The following is a 12,179-nucleotide window of genomic DNA, read 5'->3' on the forward strand; positions in this document are numbered from 1 at the left end:
TTTAAGACATCTTCCAATAAACATCCTGGTTTCTGTAGTTTAGAGAAGAAATCCTCAGATGCCAAAACAGAGGAGATTTGGACATCGCAGTACAAGTTAGCCTCAGTCTGCAAATGGACATACTATGGTCTTCAGATAACAAAACACATCTAAAGCTTCTCCCTACATTCTTTTTCTCTTCTGAGCAATGTATTTTTGGTGTTAATCTCAGTTTAGATGGCTGCCATCTGTCAGCATGCTTGCATAACAGAAGTTCTTATTAGTTTTGACTTTGTATAATTTGGATAAGACAACAGTAACAGAGATGTTGATTTCTATACGCATATGGGTGTTCTCAGTCACATCCCACATTACCCAGAAAAATAGCAGATAACAGGTTCACCTGCTTTTCTTCAAAACCTCAGATGTTCTGCCTTTCAAAAGGGGAAAGAGAAACCCATCAGGCCTCATAACATAATGACATTGTTGCAACACTGTAAGAGGGTTGTTGAGGAAGTGGCAAGTTTGGGATATTTAAGTGTAGGTAAAAATAGATACACATTTTGAGGGATGTCTTAGCAGATATTCCTATAAAAGGATGTAAGAAAAAGCTATATAAAATCTTTAAGGTATTTTTGATGTGGTGTAGTATTAGTTGTAGATCTTGTTTGATAGTAGGAAAGCATATTGAATTCCTTATTGATTTGGATCATCCTGATTAGTTAGACAGTAGAGCAATACTTTTTTGCAATTGTATTTAATCCCTAAAACTGAAAATATAATATTATTGAAATAAAGATGTTTCACTGAGAGATGTCTTTCTTCAAATACTAATGAGAACCTTTTGTCAGGGAAAAATTAATAGTGTTTTCAGGTCAGCATAGCTTGTGCACAGTTGTTGCTTCCATTGATTAAATATGTACTAATTAAAGAGCCATTGTCATGCAGAAAAACATAAGCCCCAAGTGTGATCAGTCCTAAAAATAGTCAAGTTTTACAGATTCTGATTGTACGTAATTATTATTAATTGTGCAATTTTGATGAATTTTCATTGTTACTTTTTTAATATATGATATATTTATAGCAAAAACTGCAACATGCAACAAAAGAAATTGTTCTCAAGGCATTTCACAAGCCAGCTTTATAATACATGGGCAATTTCAAATACAATTAAAGAGCCATTCAGCAATTAATTCTGCTGAAATACTTAGAAAAGCAAGTCATTTGGGTCCTACACAGAGTACTGAAATCATGATCACCTAAGGGTTTATAATGAATGTTGGAATTGCTCTACAGATTGTTTCCTAGATAAAGGTTTCATAAAGGACAAGCATGCAACTCCAGTGACAAACTTTTAAAAAACCAAAAGATTTATTGCTTAAAGCAAAGAGCAACTGTAGTACAAATTGTTTCTTGTAACATTCTTCTGTTTGACAATCAAGCTGATTAACAACTCTTAGTTTGGCCACAGAAAACATCAAATAGATGTAATAAAATAAATACCGTGACAGATGTCAAGAGTCTGTGAGATTTGATGGTGATCAGAATGACAACTCACTGTACCTTTGGCCAGGATGCAGTGGAAGCTTTTCAGCTTTTAGGCATGTTAACCATGGAAGTGGGCTACTTGGAACTGCTGTTATCCCACACTATCAAACTGACTACATCTGTGGAAGGTTTGAAACTTTGATTTTCAGGCTGCTCAGTTGTTTGGGATTTTTATACTGCACTTGAATAAAGATACTGGGAGTAGTAATACTAGTACAAACTACAAGCATTAAAAATATGGATAATTCTTGTAGTGTTAAATCCTACCAGAGTTTTTGGAGGTAAGTATATATGAATGGCTGTACTGGACCAGGCTAAGTGACTAACTCTCCCACGTCCCTGACTCTGAGGCTACTGGTGGTTGCCTAGGGGTGTGCGTAAGTATAAATACTGTACTACAAAGTACTTGCCCAAATATTCTTCCAACTTTCAGCAATTTTTGAAGACTTACTGGTCTATCAGTCTTCTGTATTTATCTGCCTCTGGATTTTTGGCTAATTGCTTTTTGAAAATTTTCTCTGGCAGGCATTTTAACCATTCTGTTTCTTAACCAAAAGGAAAAGAACCAAAACCACCTTTCATGTCTTTTGAACCTGCCCCTGCTAGCTTCATCTGACAGCATCATTGCATATACTAGAATAGACACCTAACAGTCATTCTCTCCAGTCATTCCCCTGCCAACAGCTATTCCACATTTCTTTATCATTTTATCATCTTTTCTGTACCTTTCCAACTTAAATGTTGAGACTTTCAATTCTATTCTGGGAAGTGAAGAAGGAACAGTCACAGGCAAGAAGGTTTTAAACATGCTTACTGGTTGTAGATGGAATGGAATACTAACTTCACATTATTGCTAGTGACAGGAAGACAGAGAACTCCTCAGTAAAATCAGTAATTGAAGACAAATTATTTCCTTGCAAGTACTCTTTCCATACATATATTTAGATAAAGCTTTTATAATTTATCTAGTCAAATACTTAGTTCTATGGTATTATTTAAATACTTTTTTTTTCCTTTTTGAAGGAATTATATAGGATACAATGATGTGTTTCATGCCAGTAGCATGAAAACAAAAATATTTCTTGCTGTTATTCAGTAATGGAACTGAAAACAAGAAAGCCTGAGAATTTTCTTTACATATTAGTTACTAAGTCTTGAATGTCAGATCCTCCTACATGTTAGCAATTACAGCTCGATAAGCAGTTGTGTCAAAGGCATCCACTGTATATGTGTGGCATTATCTTGGGTATCCATACCACCATTTTAAGATAAAGTGGTATTAAAGAGTGAGGTCACTGCTTGACATTTCAGATCTGTCCATTCTTAGACACTTTGTGAAATTAAAAAAATCAATTTTTGTAAGCCTTGCTAAAACTTTCATTCTGCATTTTTATATGTGATCCTGGCCAATCTGTTCTTGGGTGGTGAGAGAAAGGGTGTTTGGAATTGTGTATGTTACAACTCCTTTAGCATCTGATCAGTATCCCAGATCATTGCTTTAAGAAGGCAGCATCCTTAAATGGAAAAAGTTAAATTCTTTGCAGTGGCTGTCTCAACTTACCTGCAAAAGATTGTATTTTCAATTGCAAACACCTGGTTCTTCACCTGCTCAGTGCAATGTATTCTATGTTATTTGCATAGTGTTATGAATTATGTAATAATTCATGTAGTATTAAAATGAGAGAGGACTGTTAGTATAGTAAAGGTACTTGCTCTTTCAGACCTCTTCATTTCTCATAAACTTTGATAAATTACAGTGTTTTTTTAGACCTGTGGTCATGGCCTCATTAATGTTTTTATAAAATGGTTCCAAGGAGTTCTTAAAAGTCTGTGAGAACTGAAATTGTGCAAACTCACACAAAATCTCAGACAAGTCATTAACCACTCTGTTCTTGCAGGATTGGAAATGACCAGCAGCTTTAATGGAAGTTAATTACAGACAGCAATCACTAGCAGACAGGGACGGTAAACATCAGGGACAGTAATGATAGTCACTCATTCTTCATCAGTTTGGGTTTAAACTTGAAAGTCAGAATCGGAGAAGCCAAAAGGCAATAGAGCTTTCAAACAGTTTGAGTTGCATTTTTGTGGGTTGTCTTCCACAGCCAATATGAGATACACCATTACTGTATATTTTGCTTCCAAACTTTATGGAAAGCATATTTTATAAAACTTACAGTCTTTCCCAAAATGTACAAGCTAATAAAAAAATCAGTTCCCGTTCATCACTCTTTTCAATTTCCTGGATGTCAGTGTTTGATATGACCTTGCTATTTATGCATCTTCAGTTTATTAAGACTGCCTGCCTTGTGTGCACCAGCTCAGCTCTCTTAGGAGCTCATTACATGGCTTTCTTCTTGGTTGGCCAGGGAAGGGCTCATGTGCAAGGTGCTCTCTGTCCCCCCAGATCCTGTGTCATGTGAGGGAACTGATACAGCCTGTTGCAGGAAGTCTCTGGTCTCTGCTGAGGTGCACAAAGTACCACTTGCTTGGGCCCCTGAGAGAGCAAAATGGTTACAAGAAGTTTTTGAATGGCAGCAGCCATTTCATTTGTACAGCACAGCACTAATTTCTTCTCTCTGTTTTGTTTTCCTCTGTGGTATTTATGTAGAGTTGCTTATTTTTAAACTTGCAGACCTGAGTGCTGTGTTTAAGCTTGCTTCCTGAGACCTGAGACTCCCTTAAATGTCCTTGAGTTCTTGTATTTGTTGTCTTTTTGTCCAGATCTCCTGTGTTTCTTCCACTGTCCACGGTGATTCAGGAGGGCATTTCTGGGGTCTTGTGCCATGGCCAGTTCCTCATCAACTGAAAAATAAACCAAACAACACAAAAATTCCATAAGAATATGCTGATTTCCTATGGCAAATTTTTATAAAGAAAAGGAACTAGCAAATATTAGTAAGAACAAAGTTATTGAAATTGAAGGTGTCCAGTAGCCCAGTAATATGTTTGCCCATGTTCCTAGAAGAAAGTCTTCCAAGTGTGAGATTGGAGCTGTTACTATGCCAACTGAAATACCAACACAAGCTATTTACATCAGCGGAAATACTCTATTTTCATTTGCCTCCATCTTTCAATCAGAATAAAATGGTTAAACAACAGCAAGGAGTGTAGTTAGCTTGTGCAGGCAATTCATGTTCTGCTTCACTGTGGCTGTGCTGTGAGAACTTCAAATTGGCCTGATCATACTGATGCTGCCTGTGGTACAGACAGACGAGAAAAACCCACATAACAGGACATCTTCAAAACAGGATGGTGCTGTTGGAGGTTTGGAGATTATTTGAAGAGAGATGGAGAAAAAGAAAAGAAAAAGAATTAGAGAAAAAGCCCAGTTAGCATAAAGCACTTGTCATTTCTCGTTCAGGAGAAGTATGTGCTGTTTTGTTTGTTGATTTGGTTTTATTTATAAACTATCTCTGTATTGATATATTTATGCAAAACCTCTCTCTTGCTGCACAGAGAAAAATGAAGTGCTTATTCAACAACAAAGCAAGACAGCCTTGCTTTTAGTAATGCAAATTTCTTTTTTTTTTAAGACATCTAAGGAAATAGGTACCTAAAGCCTGCTGAATTTCTGATGTTCTGTCAGAGAGGGAGTTGGTATTTAAAGGAGTCTGTTCTCAGGGTTATCTGTGGTTAGTTTTTTCTCTCCACCTGATGGTCTTAAGCTGAAGCTGGTTCTGCTTGCTTGCACAGGGAGAGCTGCTCAGGATGTTTTGTGTGAGTTGGCTGTAGGCCAAATCAGTAGGTTGGACTCTTGACAGTCTCAGCTCAAGAAAAAGAAGGTCTTGGAGATAAAGCTGGGACTGTGATGCCCTAAGTATTAAATAGAGAGGAATTCATCTCACATCCTCTTGAGAGTCCCAGCCAGAACACCTGTGACCGGCAAACTGAGCGTCTCCTTCCCTGAGGCACTGAAAAGCCACATGATTCCCTTCAAGCATCCTTCTCAGCTGTGAGAGAAGCACAGCAGCAATATTCCTATGGCAAATGAGTCTGCCAACTACTTCATTCACCGCTCTCTTAGAAACCTTGATTGCTAATCTCAGAAAATTTAGGAAACAGTTGCTTGCTTAAACTCCTTACAAATACAAAGCTAAAATTTCTGTGCTTTAAGAGAAGCAGGATTTAACATCTGGTGCTGTAGATTATTTACAGACCTGCAGAAAGTGCAGCTAACAAGGATATAGGTGCTGTGAAAGAAGGTAGGACAATTGATCATGCATCATGAATCAAATGTCTGTGGGTTTTTATCAGATGGGCTCTTCTGGCTTAATGAAAGTATTGTCTGAGCCTCAGCAAAATAACTGAACTAATGGAATCTGTAACCCACCTGCTTTTCCTCTTTTGCTTGATCCTAGCTGGAAGAGCTGCAAGAGCATCACCAGGTAAGAGGAGTCTGGTAGTAGCTCAGTATTATTTAATAGTAAGTAGTTTCTGACTATCACATGTGAGCACACAGATGAAATTTACTGAAAGGGAGAATCTGTGCTTTTATTCAAAGTCAAAGGCAATAATTTCATTAGCTTCCATTTCAACCATTTTCAAGCTCTCAGTACTTAGCCTTCCTATTCCTTCATAGATATGGAATTACATGATGTCTTGGCACTGCACTGTTTTTTGGTTGTTGTGAAAAACTCAGCACCTTGCTCTTATGGATAATCTATTGCTAAAGGCAGGGCTGGGTTAGGCATGCAGAACAGTCTTCCCTAGTAGATTAATTCAGCATCTGAAAGCACATCTTGAACAGGAAATGTTTGAGTTTTTGCAGCCTGAGGGTAACTAGTGGTGTATGCTCATATAAAAACAAACACCCTTCCTCTCTGTTAAAGCCTCAGATCTAAATGCCTGGAGATATTATACAAAACAGGAACTTAATTTATTTTACATTTCTGGGTACGTGTGGCTTTTCTTACTTTTAGAACTGTTAAATGGCCTAAATTTCAGGATTTCAGAGGACTGCAGAATAGAGCAAACTTAACAAGTGCACAAATTACAGTGCTTGGTCTGGTATCTAAGTAAGGTTTCTTTCCTAGCCTTGCGCTGGTGGGCAGATCTAGTCATCTCCTGTTGGGCTGTTGCACCCCGGGGCAGCTCAGTGTGAGGGCATCAGCTTATCTGCAGAGCCCTGAGGTCAGGAGTGGCCTGTCTGCCCCAGTCAGGTCTCTGCTAGAGCTGAAACATGCAGTGTGAGCATTGTGGACCATTATCCCAGGCAGGATTCTCACCAAGTTTCTGAAGCATCTGAAGTTTACAAAGAAAATCTAGGCTGTCATCTTAGCTCTCCCAACACTCCCTATGGATAAAAGGTTCAAAAGACAGATAATCTGAGGAACAAGCTTAGCCCAATGTCTGCGAGATGATGTTTTGGAAGGGCTGAAGGAAAGAAAGGTTGAAGACTCTAATCTGAACGTGCCCCAAGGCTGGCCTTGGCAGCTGGAACCCTAAAACAAAAGCAGAACATATGTGAATCTGCTGCTGCAGCTGAGACCCAAACCTAGAGGCCCTGAAGATCATCCCATTAAAACTAGATGGTCTGATGTACAGGGTTTTCCCTTCTGGAACAACTTGCCTACAACAAGTGAAGCCCAGTTGCGCTCTGTGAGCAGCCTTGATTTGCAGTACACAGGTGTGTTGCAGTCGCTGCACATTTGTTTTGGTGTGGGTGTTTCTTGTTTTAGTTTTACTCTGAAGATGGATTTTTGAAGTGAGTATAAGCTGATTTAAAATAGAAAAGGCATCATGGCCAGTGTGCATTTAGGTACAAAGTAAAAGCAAATACATACTTTTGAAAGGACACAGACATGCCCCCAGTAGCCAACTACTTATGGGTGTAACTGCTGCTGCCTGTCTCACTGAAGACTTGCACAGTTCAAGCACAGAAGAAAATCATCTATACTTTAATTGCCCTATTCTTTCTCTCCATTTTGGTTGCCCCTCCTTTAGTGCAGAACAGTAAAATCTTCTATAGGATGGTATGTAAAACTGTGGAGTTTTAAGTGGGGATTCTAAACAAACACCTGTGGTATTTTTCAAATAGAAAATGGTCTAAAATGCAATACAACTTCATGAAATTGTTTCTGATTGTAGTTCTCTTCAGTTTAGTTAATGGTACAAGCGAAAGTTGCCTGTTGGATGAGAAGCTTTCTCTGCCCCCAAGTCCTGACTCACCTTCCCTTAATTTGATCCTGAAGTAGGCAATTAGCAGCAGCAGGAGTAAAGTCACAGGCATAAAGATCCCAGCAAAGAGAACGTAGCCAGGCAGCTCCCTCAGAAACACCGACAATATGTAACTCATGCTCATCTTCCTCTGTGGCAACCATGCCAAGCAAGATCCTTAAGATCTACAAGTTTGGACCTTATTTATCCTGCTTTCTTCCTTTCCCCTCCCTCCCCCGATCTGCATTCTGCCCTTTGCTCAGGCCGTAATCTCTTTTTGGACTTTGAGTTGTTTGTGTAGGCCTGTGATCCCCTTGGGATTGGAGTTCACCCACAAAGTTACTCAACAACAAAGTTTGAAAGGGCATATTGAAGTAATGTAGGGCTTTGAAAGCTTTGGATATGTTGGGCTGGGCAGGGCTCGATATGTAAGGCTGCTGCCTTTTGAGCAGTATGGGTTCTGTCATCTGCAAACACTGTACAGACCATTTTGAATAATAAACACTCTCTTTCTAGATATATTATTAATTTTACGGTAGATGTCAAATTCTCATTCAGGGTGAAGCCCTTGTTACACATACTGCACAGGCATAAACATGGTCTCTGCTCTAAAGAGTTTTCAGACTGGACCATTGCGACAAGGAGCAAGTGACTGAGGGGGTGCCATACCAACAGCATCTTTTCCAAGGAGCAGCTGCAGAGCAGTGGAACTCAGGAAGGTTTCTTTCTTAGCTAAGTTGAAAATACATGATTTTGAGAGACCGGATGTGCCAAAGAATTCAAGAATGTTTTAAATGTCCAAGTGACTGTGAGATGTTCAGTTTTCCCCGTCTGATCACCAGCCTGTGGTAGAACTGTGCCTAGGATGCATCGATCATCTTAATCATCTTTAAAAAGACGATTTGTCATTTTATAGTCCTTCTCTACACATTCAAAAGACCTGCAAAATTTTGCAAAAAGATCTGTTTCGTAGACCTGACACCTTGGAAGTGCTATTACATGGGCATGCTATTGCATTGACTTCACAGAGGGGCAGCACAGAAATGAAATGTTTGGCCTGCCTCTGTGTGTGTGTATTGGAATTCTTGCAGAGACATACTTCGGGTTTAGTCTTAATGAATCACAGAATCATTTAGGTTGTAAAAGACCTCTAAGATCAAGTTCAACCTTTAATATGAACTTTCAGTCTCTGGCTTATCAAATCTGATGCCTAATGAAGGCATAAGGTTATATTAAGCATTGTGGGTTTGGGTTTTCAGCAGCTTGTTATGACATGGATGAAAAAATCTGGCTCACTTCATGTCCATGTGAGAGATAGTAAGGGTTTTATTTGTTCAATATCAACTAAATCTAAAACTAGATCATGAGCTCTGTGTGAAAACAGGCATTTTGTGAGCAGTTCTCTCCAAGCATCCAGAAAGGATATACAAGATTTCCTTGACTAATTGGGTAGGTGGGTAGGCTGGAGCCAAGAGGAAATGCAGTTAATTTTCAGACTTGCAGGGAAAAGAGGTATTTCTGTGTTCACCTTGTTTTCTTCACTTACTATTCTCAAAAGACAAACAACGTCACCTAACAACTATTTGAATTTCTGATTTTTTTGAATTGTAACATATTTGAGATCCTCCCTTTTTGACTCTAAGTGATTGAGAATATAATGTTTACAGGCAAATTCCTGGTTTTGTTAAATCACTTGCTGTTGCAATTGAAAAAAGAGGAAAGAGAGTGTGCCTTATTTCTTGCTTATATTTGTTCAGCTTCAGCTTTTAACTTTTTTGTCTAATTCTGCTTTTTCCCACAAGATGTTTGACCTCATTTGTAAAGTGCTTTATGATCTACTGATGAAAAGCATGGATTAAAAGCCAGATGGTGAGAATATTAATATTATTATAGGCCCATCTGTTGCCAGATAATTCCTTCCTTGAATAGATACCTGTCAGTTGTGATCAATAAATTCCCTAGACTTTTTTTTCTTTGTGCATAAAAAGTTAATTCAGATTTTTTTTTTAGACTATCATGAATGTTATTGTTCTGGTTTGCAAAACAGTTGCAATGTTTTGATGCACCCTCTTCTGGATTATTTTTTAAATTCCTTCCTAACTATTGTTCTTAAATAAAAATATCTTGAGTAATCAAAGAGCTCAGTCTTCAAGAGTGAAAGTTTGTGACTGAATTCCAAGCCTGTGACATTACAAAATGAGCCAGGAGGGTATTTCTCTTTGATATATGTGTTACCACTCGCAGTGATGTTAATGAGAGCTAAATACCTGCATACAAGGGCAAAACAGTCACTTGGATTTTTAAATTGGTTTTCTTTGTGTGGCTGTGTTACAATTTCTTTCTGTCAAATGCAAGTCAGGGAGAAGTGATGAAGTACGTAGCTGCCTTGCTTGTCACACCTGCCTGTCGTGGGACTAGACAGCTGATGGACTGGAAGTGATTAATTTCTGCCCAGCAAGAATAAGAAAATTCTCAACCCTCTACATTTGTACAACCTCTTTGTGAAATGGCAGGTGCCAGTTCTGGTCACAGCAATTTCACGAGGAGCAAAACTTGGCTCGTGGCTGCTCAATGTGACAAACATGTAGTGCAAGTTTCTGTGCTGAAGCAAGACAAATGCAGGTGAAAACAAGGTTAAACACATTTTTACCTTGAAGGCAATTCCTTTCCTGCCTGAGTCAGCTGGGATTGTTTGTATAAAGCCAAGGGGAGCTCTGGTGCCACACAAGACTTTGGCAGCTCGGGGCTTCTGCCCTCCAGCAAGCCCCTGTCTGCAGCAGCAGTGCCTTGTGCTTCTCTGCTGTGCAGTCTCATCTGTCACAACCAGATGAAAACTGGGAAATATGGGCCAGGCATGGATTAGTAACACAGGAACATATGGTTTTCTGGCTGATCTGTGAAGTTTGGGTGTATTTGAGAAAATAGATGGATTCACAAGCTTTGCAAACATGTCACTGATTTCTCACCAGCTGGAGAAAAGGAACCGATTGCTTATCACCCCTCTGGTATTGCAGGGTGGGCCTGCTGCAAGTTTGCTTTCTGGCTAATAGGGATTTCAGCCATTTCAAAGTTTTCCTTCTGTCTTGAATCAGAAATTTCATTCCCTGTGAAATGGAATTTAAAAAACATTAATTTAAGGACCACTAAAACTCTTATTTCAGCTGTATCATTTTGTTTATTTACATAAAATATGAACACAAATGAATTCATTTAAAAGTCAAATTACTTTCTATTTCCCAAACCTGCCAACTAACATTAGAAATTATGGACATCCCACCTACCTTGTTGGAAGGAATTACTTTTACTGCTCATCTTTGTGTGTGTGTTAACCACAAGTTTTCTTGTTGAATATTTTGTTTTAATTACAGTTTCCAAAGGAAAACTTTTTCTTGAAATTTCGAGATGACTTTACAAGAGAATATAAAAAGGCAAGGAAGTACACCAGCAGGTCGAAACTCCTGTTCCTCTCTGAGCCAGCGTCATAATTGGTCCCACAGGGCTGGATATTCCCACAGGATGGGTGTTGGTAAACTGGGTCCAGTGCTTAGGAAACACATTTTGGATGGCGAAAAAGTATCAGTTCCTTAGACTATCAAGATAAAGGTCTTCCTGAAAAGTGTATTAATTTCATTAAATTTAAATGCTAAATGAACCTTTAGATCTCATCTTTGTCCGGATGTTCTGCTAGAACACCAAAATCCTTTATTCTCCTATTCAAGATAAATTCAATAAACACTATTAGATCAGGTAGTTTGATATCTTTATTATTACAGGCAATTTCATTTCCTTCCATGTCCTTTGCAGAATCCAATATATTGATTAAGGCTTCTTTTTCCAAAAAGCATTTAGCCTTCATTTGAAAACACAAAGAAATGGAGAGTCACCTGTCCTTTCCATACCTTGTTTATGATGTAAAACACTCGCTTCATGCCTGCTTTAGAGCTTGCCATGCTTCTGCTTTCAGTCACTGGTTCTGCTTGTGCCTTCCTCACTGTGTTGGGAAGTTTTAGGGGACCTGTTATTTTTTCCCCTGTGAAAGTACTTATGCCTTGCAATGTCATTTCTCAGTCCCTTCCCTCTTAAGATACACATGCTGTTTTTTAAATTCCTTATGGTAGGAATTATGGGGGGTTTGCCCATCCTTGAAATATCCGTGCTGGTTTTCTGTGCATTGTCTAATTTTTAAAAATATCTTTTGAAATGTGGTTGCAATCTCATAATAGTGTCACCTGGGACACTCCTAAAAGTAAATTCATATCTTTATTCCCACTTGCTACTCAGTTTTTCACTCATCAGGAGGGCTTATGAGTCCTGATTACTGGAGCATTTGGAGACACTTGCTGCATTACACACCTGCTCTGGGTCTCAGTCTTCTTCAGGATTATGGTTTCCCAGGGCAATTTTTTGCAATTGCATGTTAATCTTTTTTCTAGATGGAAAATTCTGCTTTGGAAATGTTGCAGTAGCTTGCCTTGTGATAAACCCAGCCTCTC

The 12,179-nt window shown here is 38.7% G+C and overlaps 1 protein-coding gene across 1 annotated transcript; it reads right to left on the bottom strand.

Annotated features, from left to right (window-relative positions):
* Positions 1–1,007: 1,007 nt before the first annotated feature.
* Positions 1,008–7,940, bottom strand: SMLR1 (small leucine rich protein 1). Its single transcript, XM_051792641.1, has 2 exons — positions 7,699–7,940; positions 1,008–4,332 (listed from the first exon to the last, which is right to left on the bottom strand). Exons 1-2 carry the CDS (start codon positions 7,829–7,831, stop codon positions 4,178–4,180), a joined length of 288 nt encoding a protein of 95 aa, XP_051648601.1. The 5' UTR covers positions 7,832–7,940; the 3' UTR covers positions 1,008–4,177.
* Between the last annotated feature and the right edge of the window lie 4,239 nt (positions 7,941–12,179).

This window comes from Manacus candei, unplaced genomic scaffold, assembly GCF_025592945.1.
Source record: "Manacus candei isolate 608988 ecotype Guabito, Panama unplaced genomic scaffold, ASM2559294v1 h1tg000034l, whole genome shotgun sequence".
Lineage (NCBI taxonomy): Eukaryota > Metazoa > Chordata > Aves > Passeriformes > Pipridae > Manacus > Manacus candei.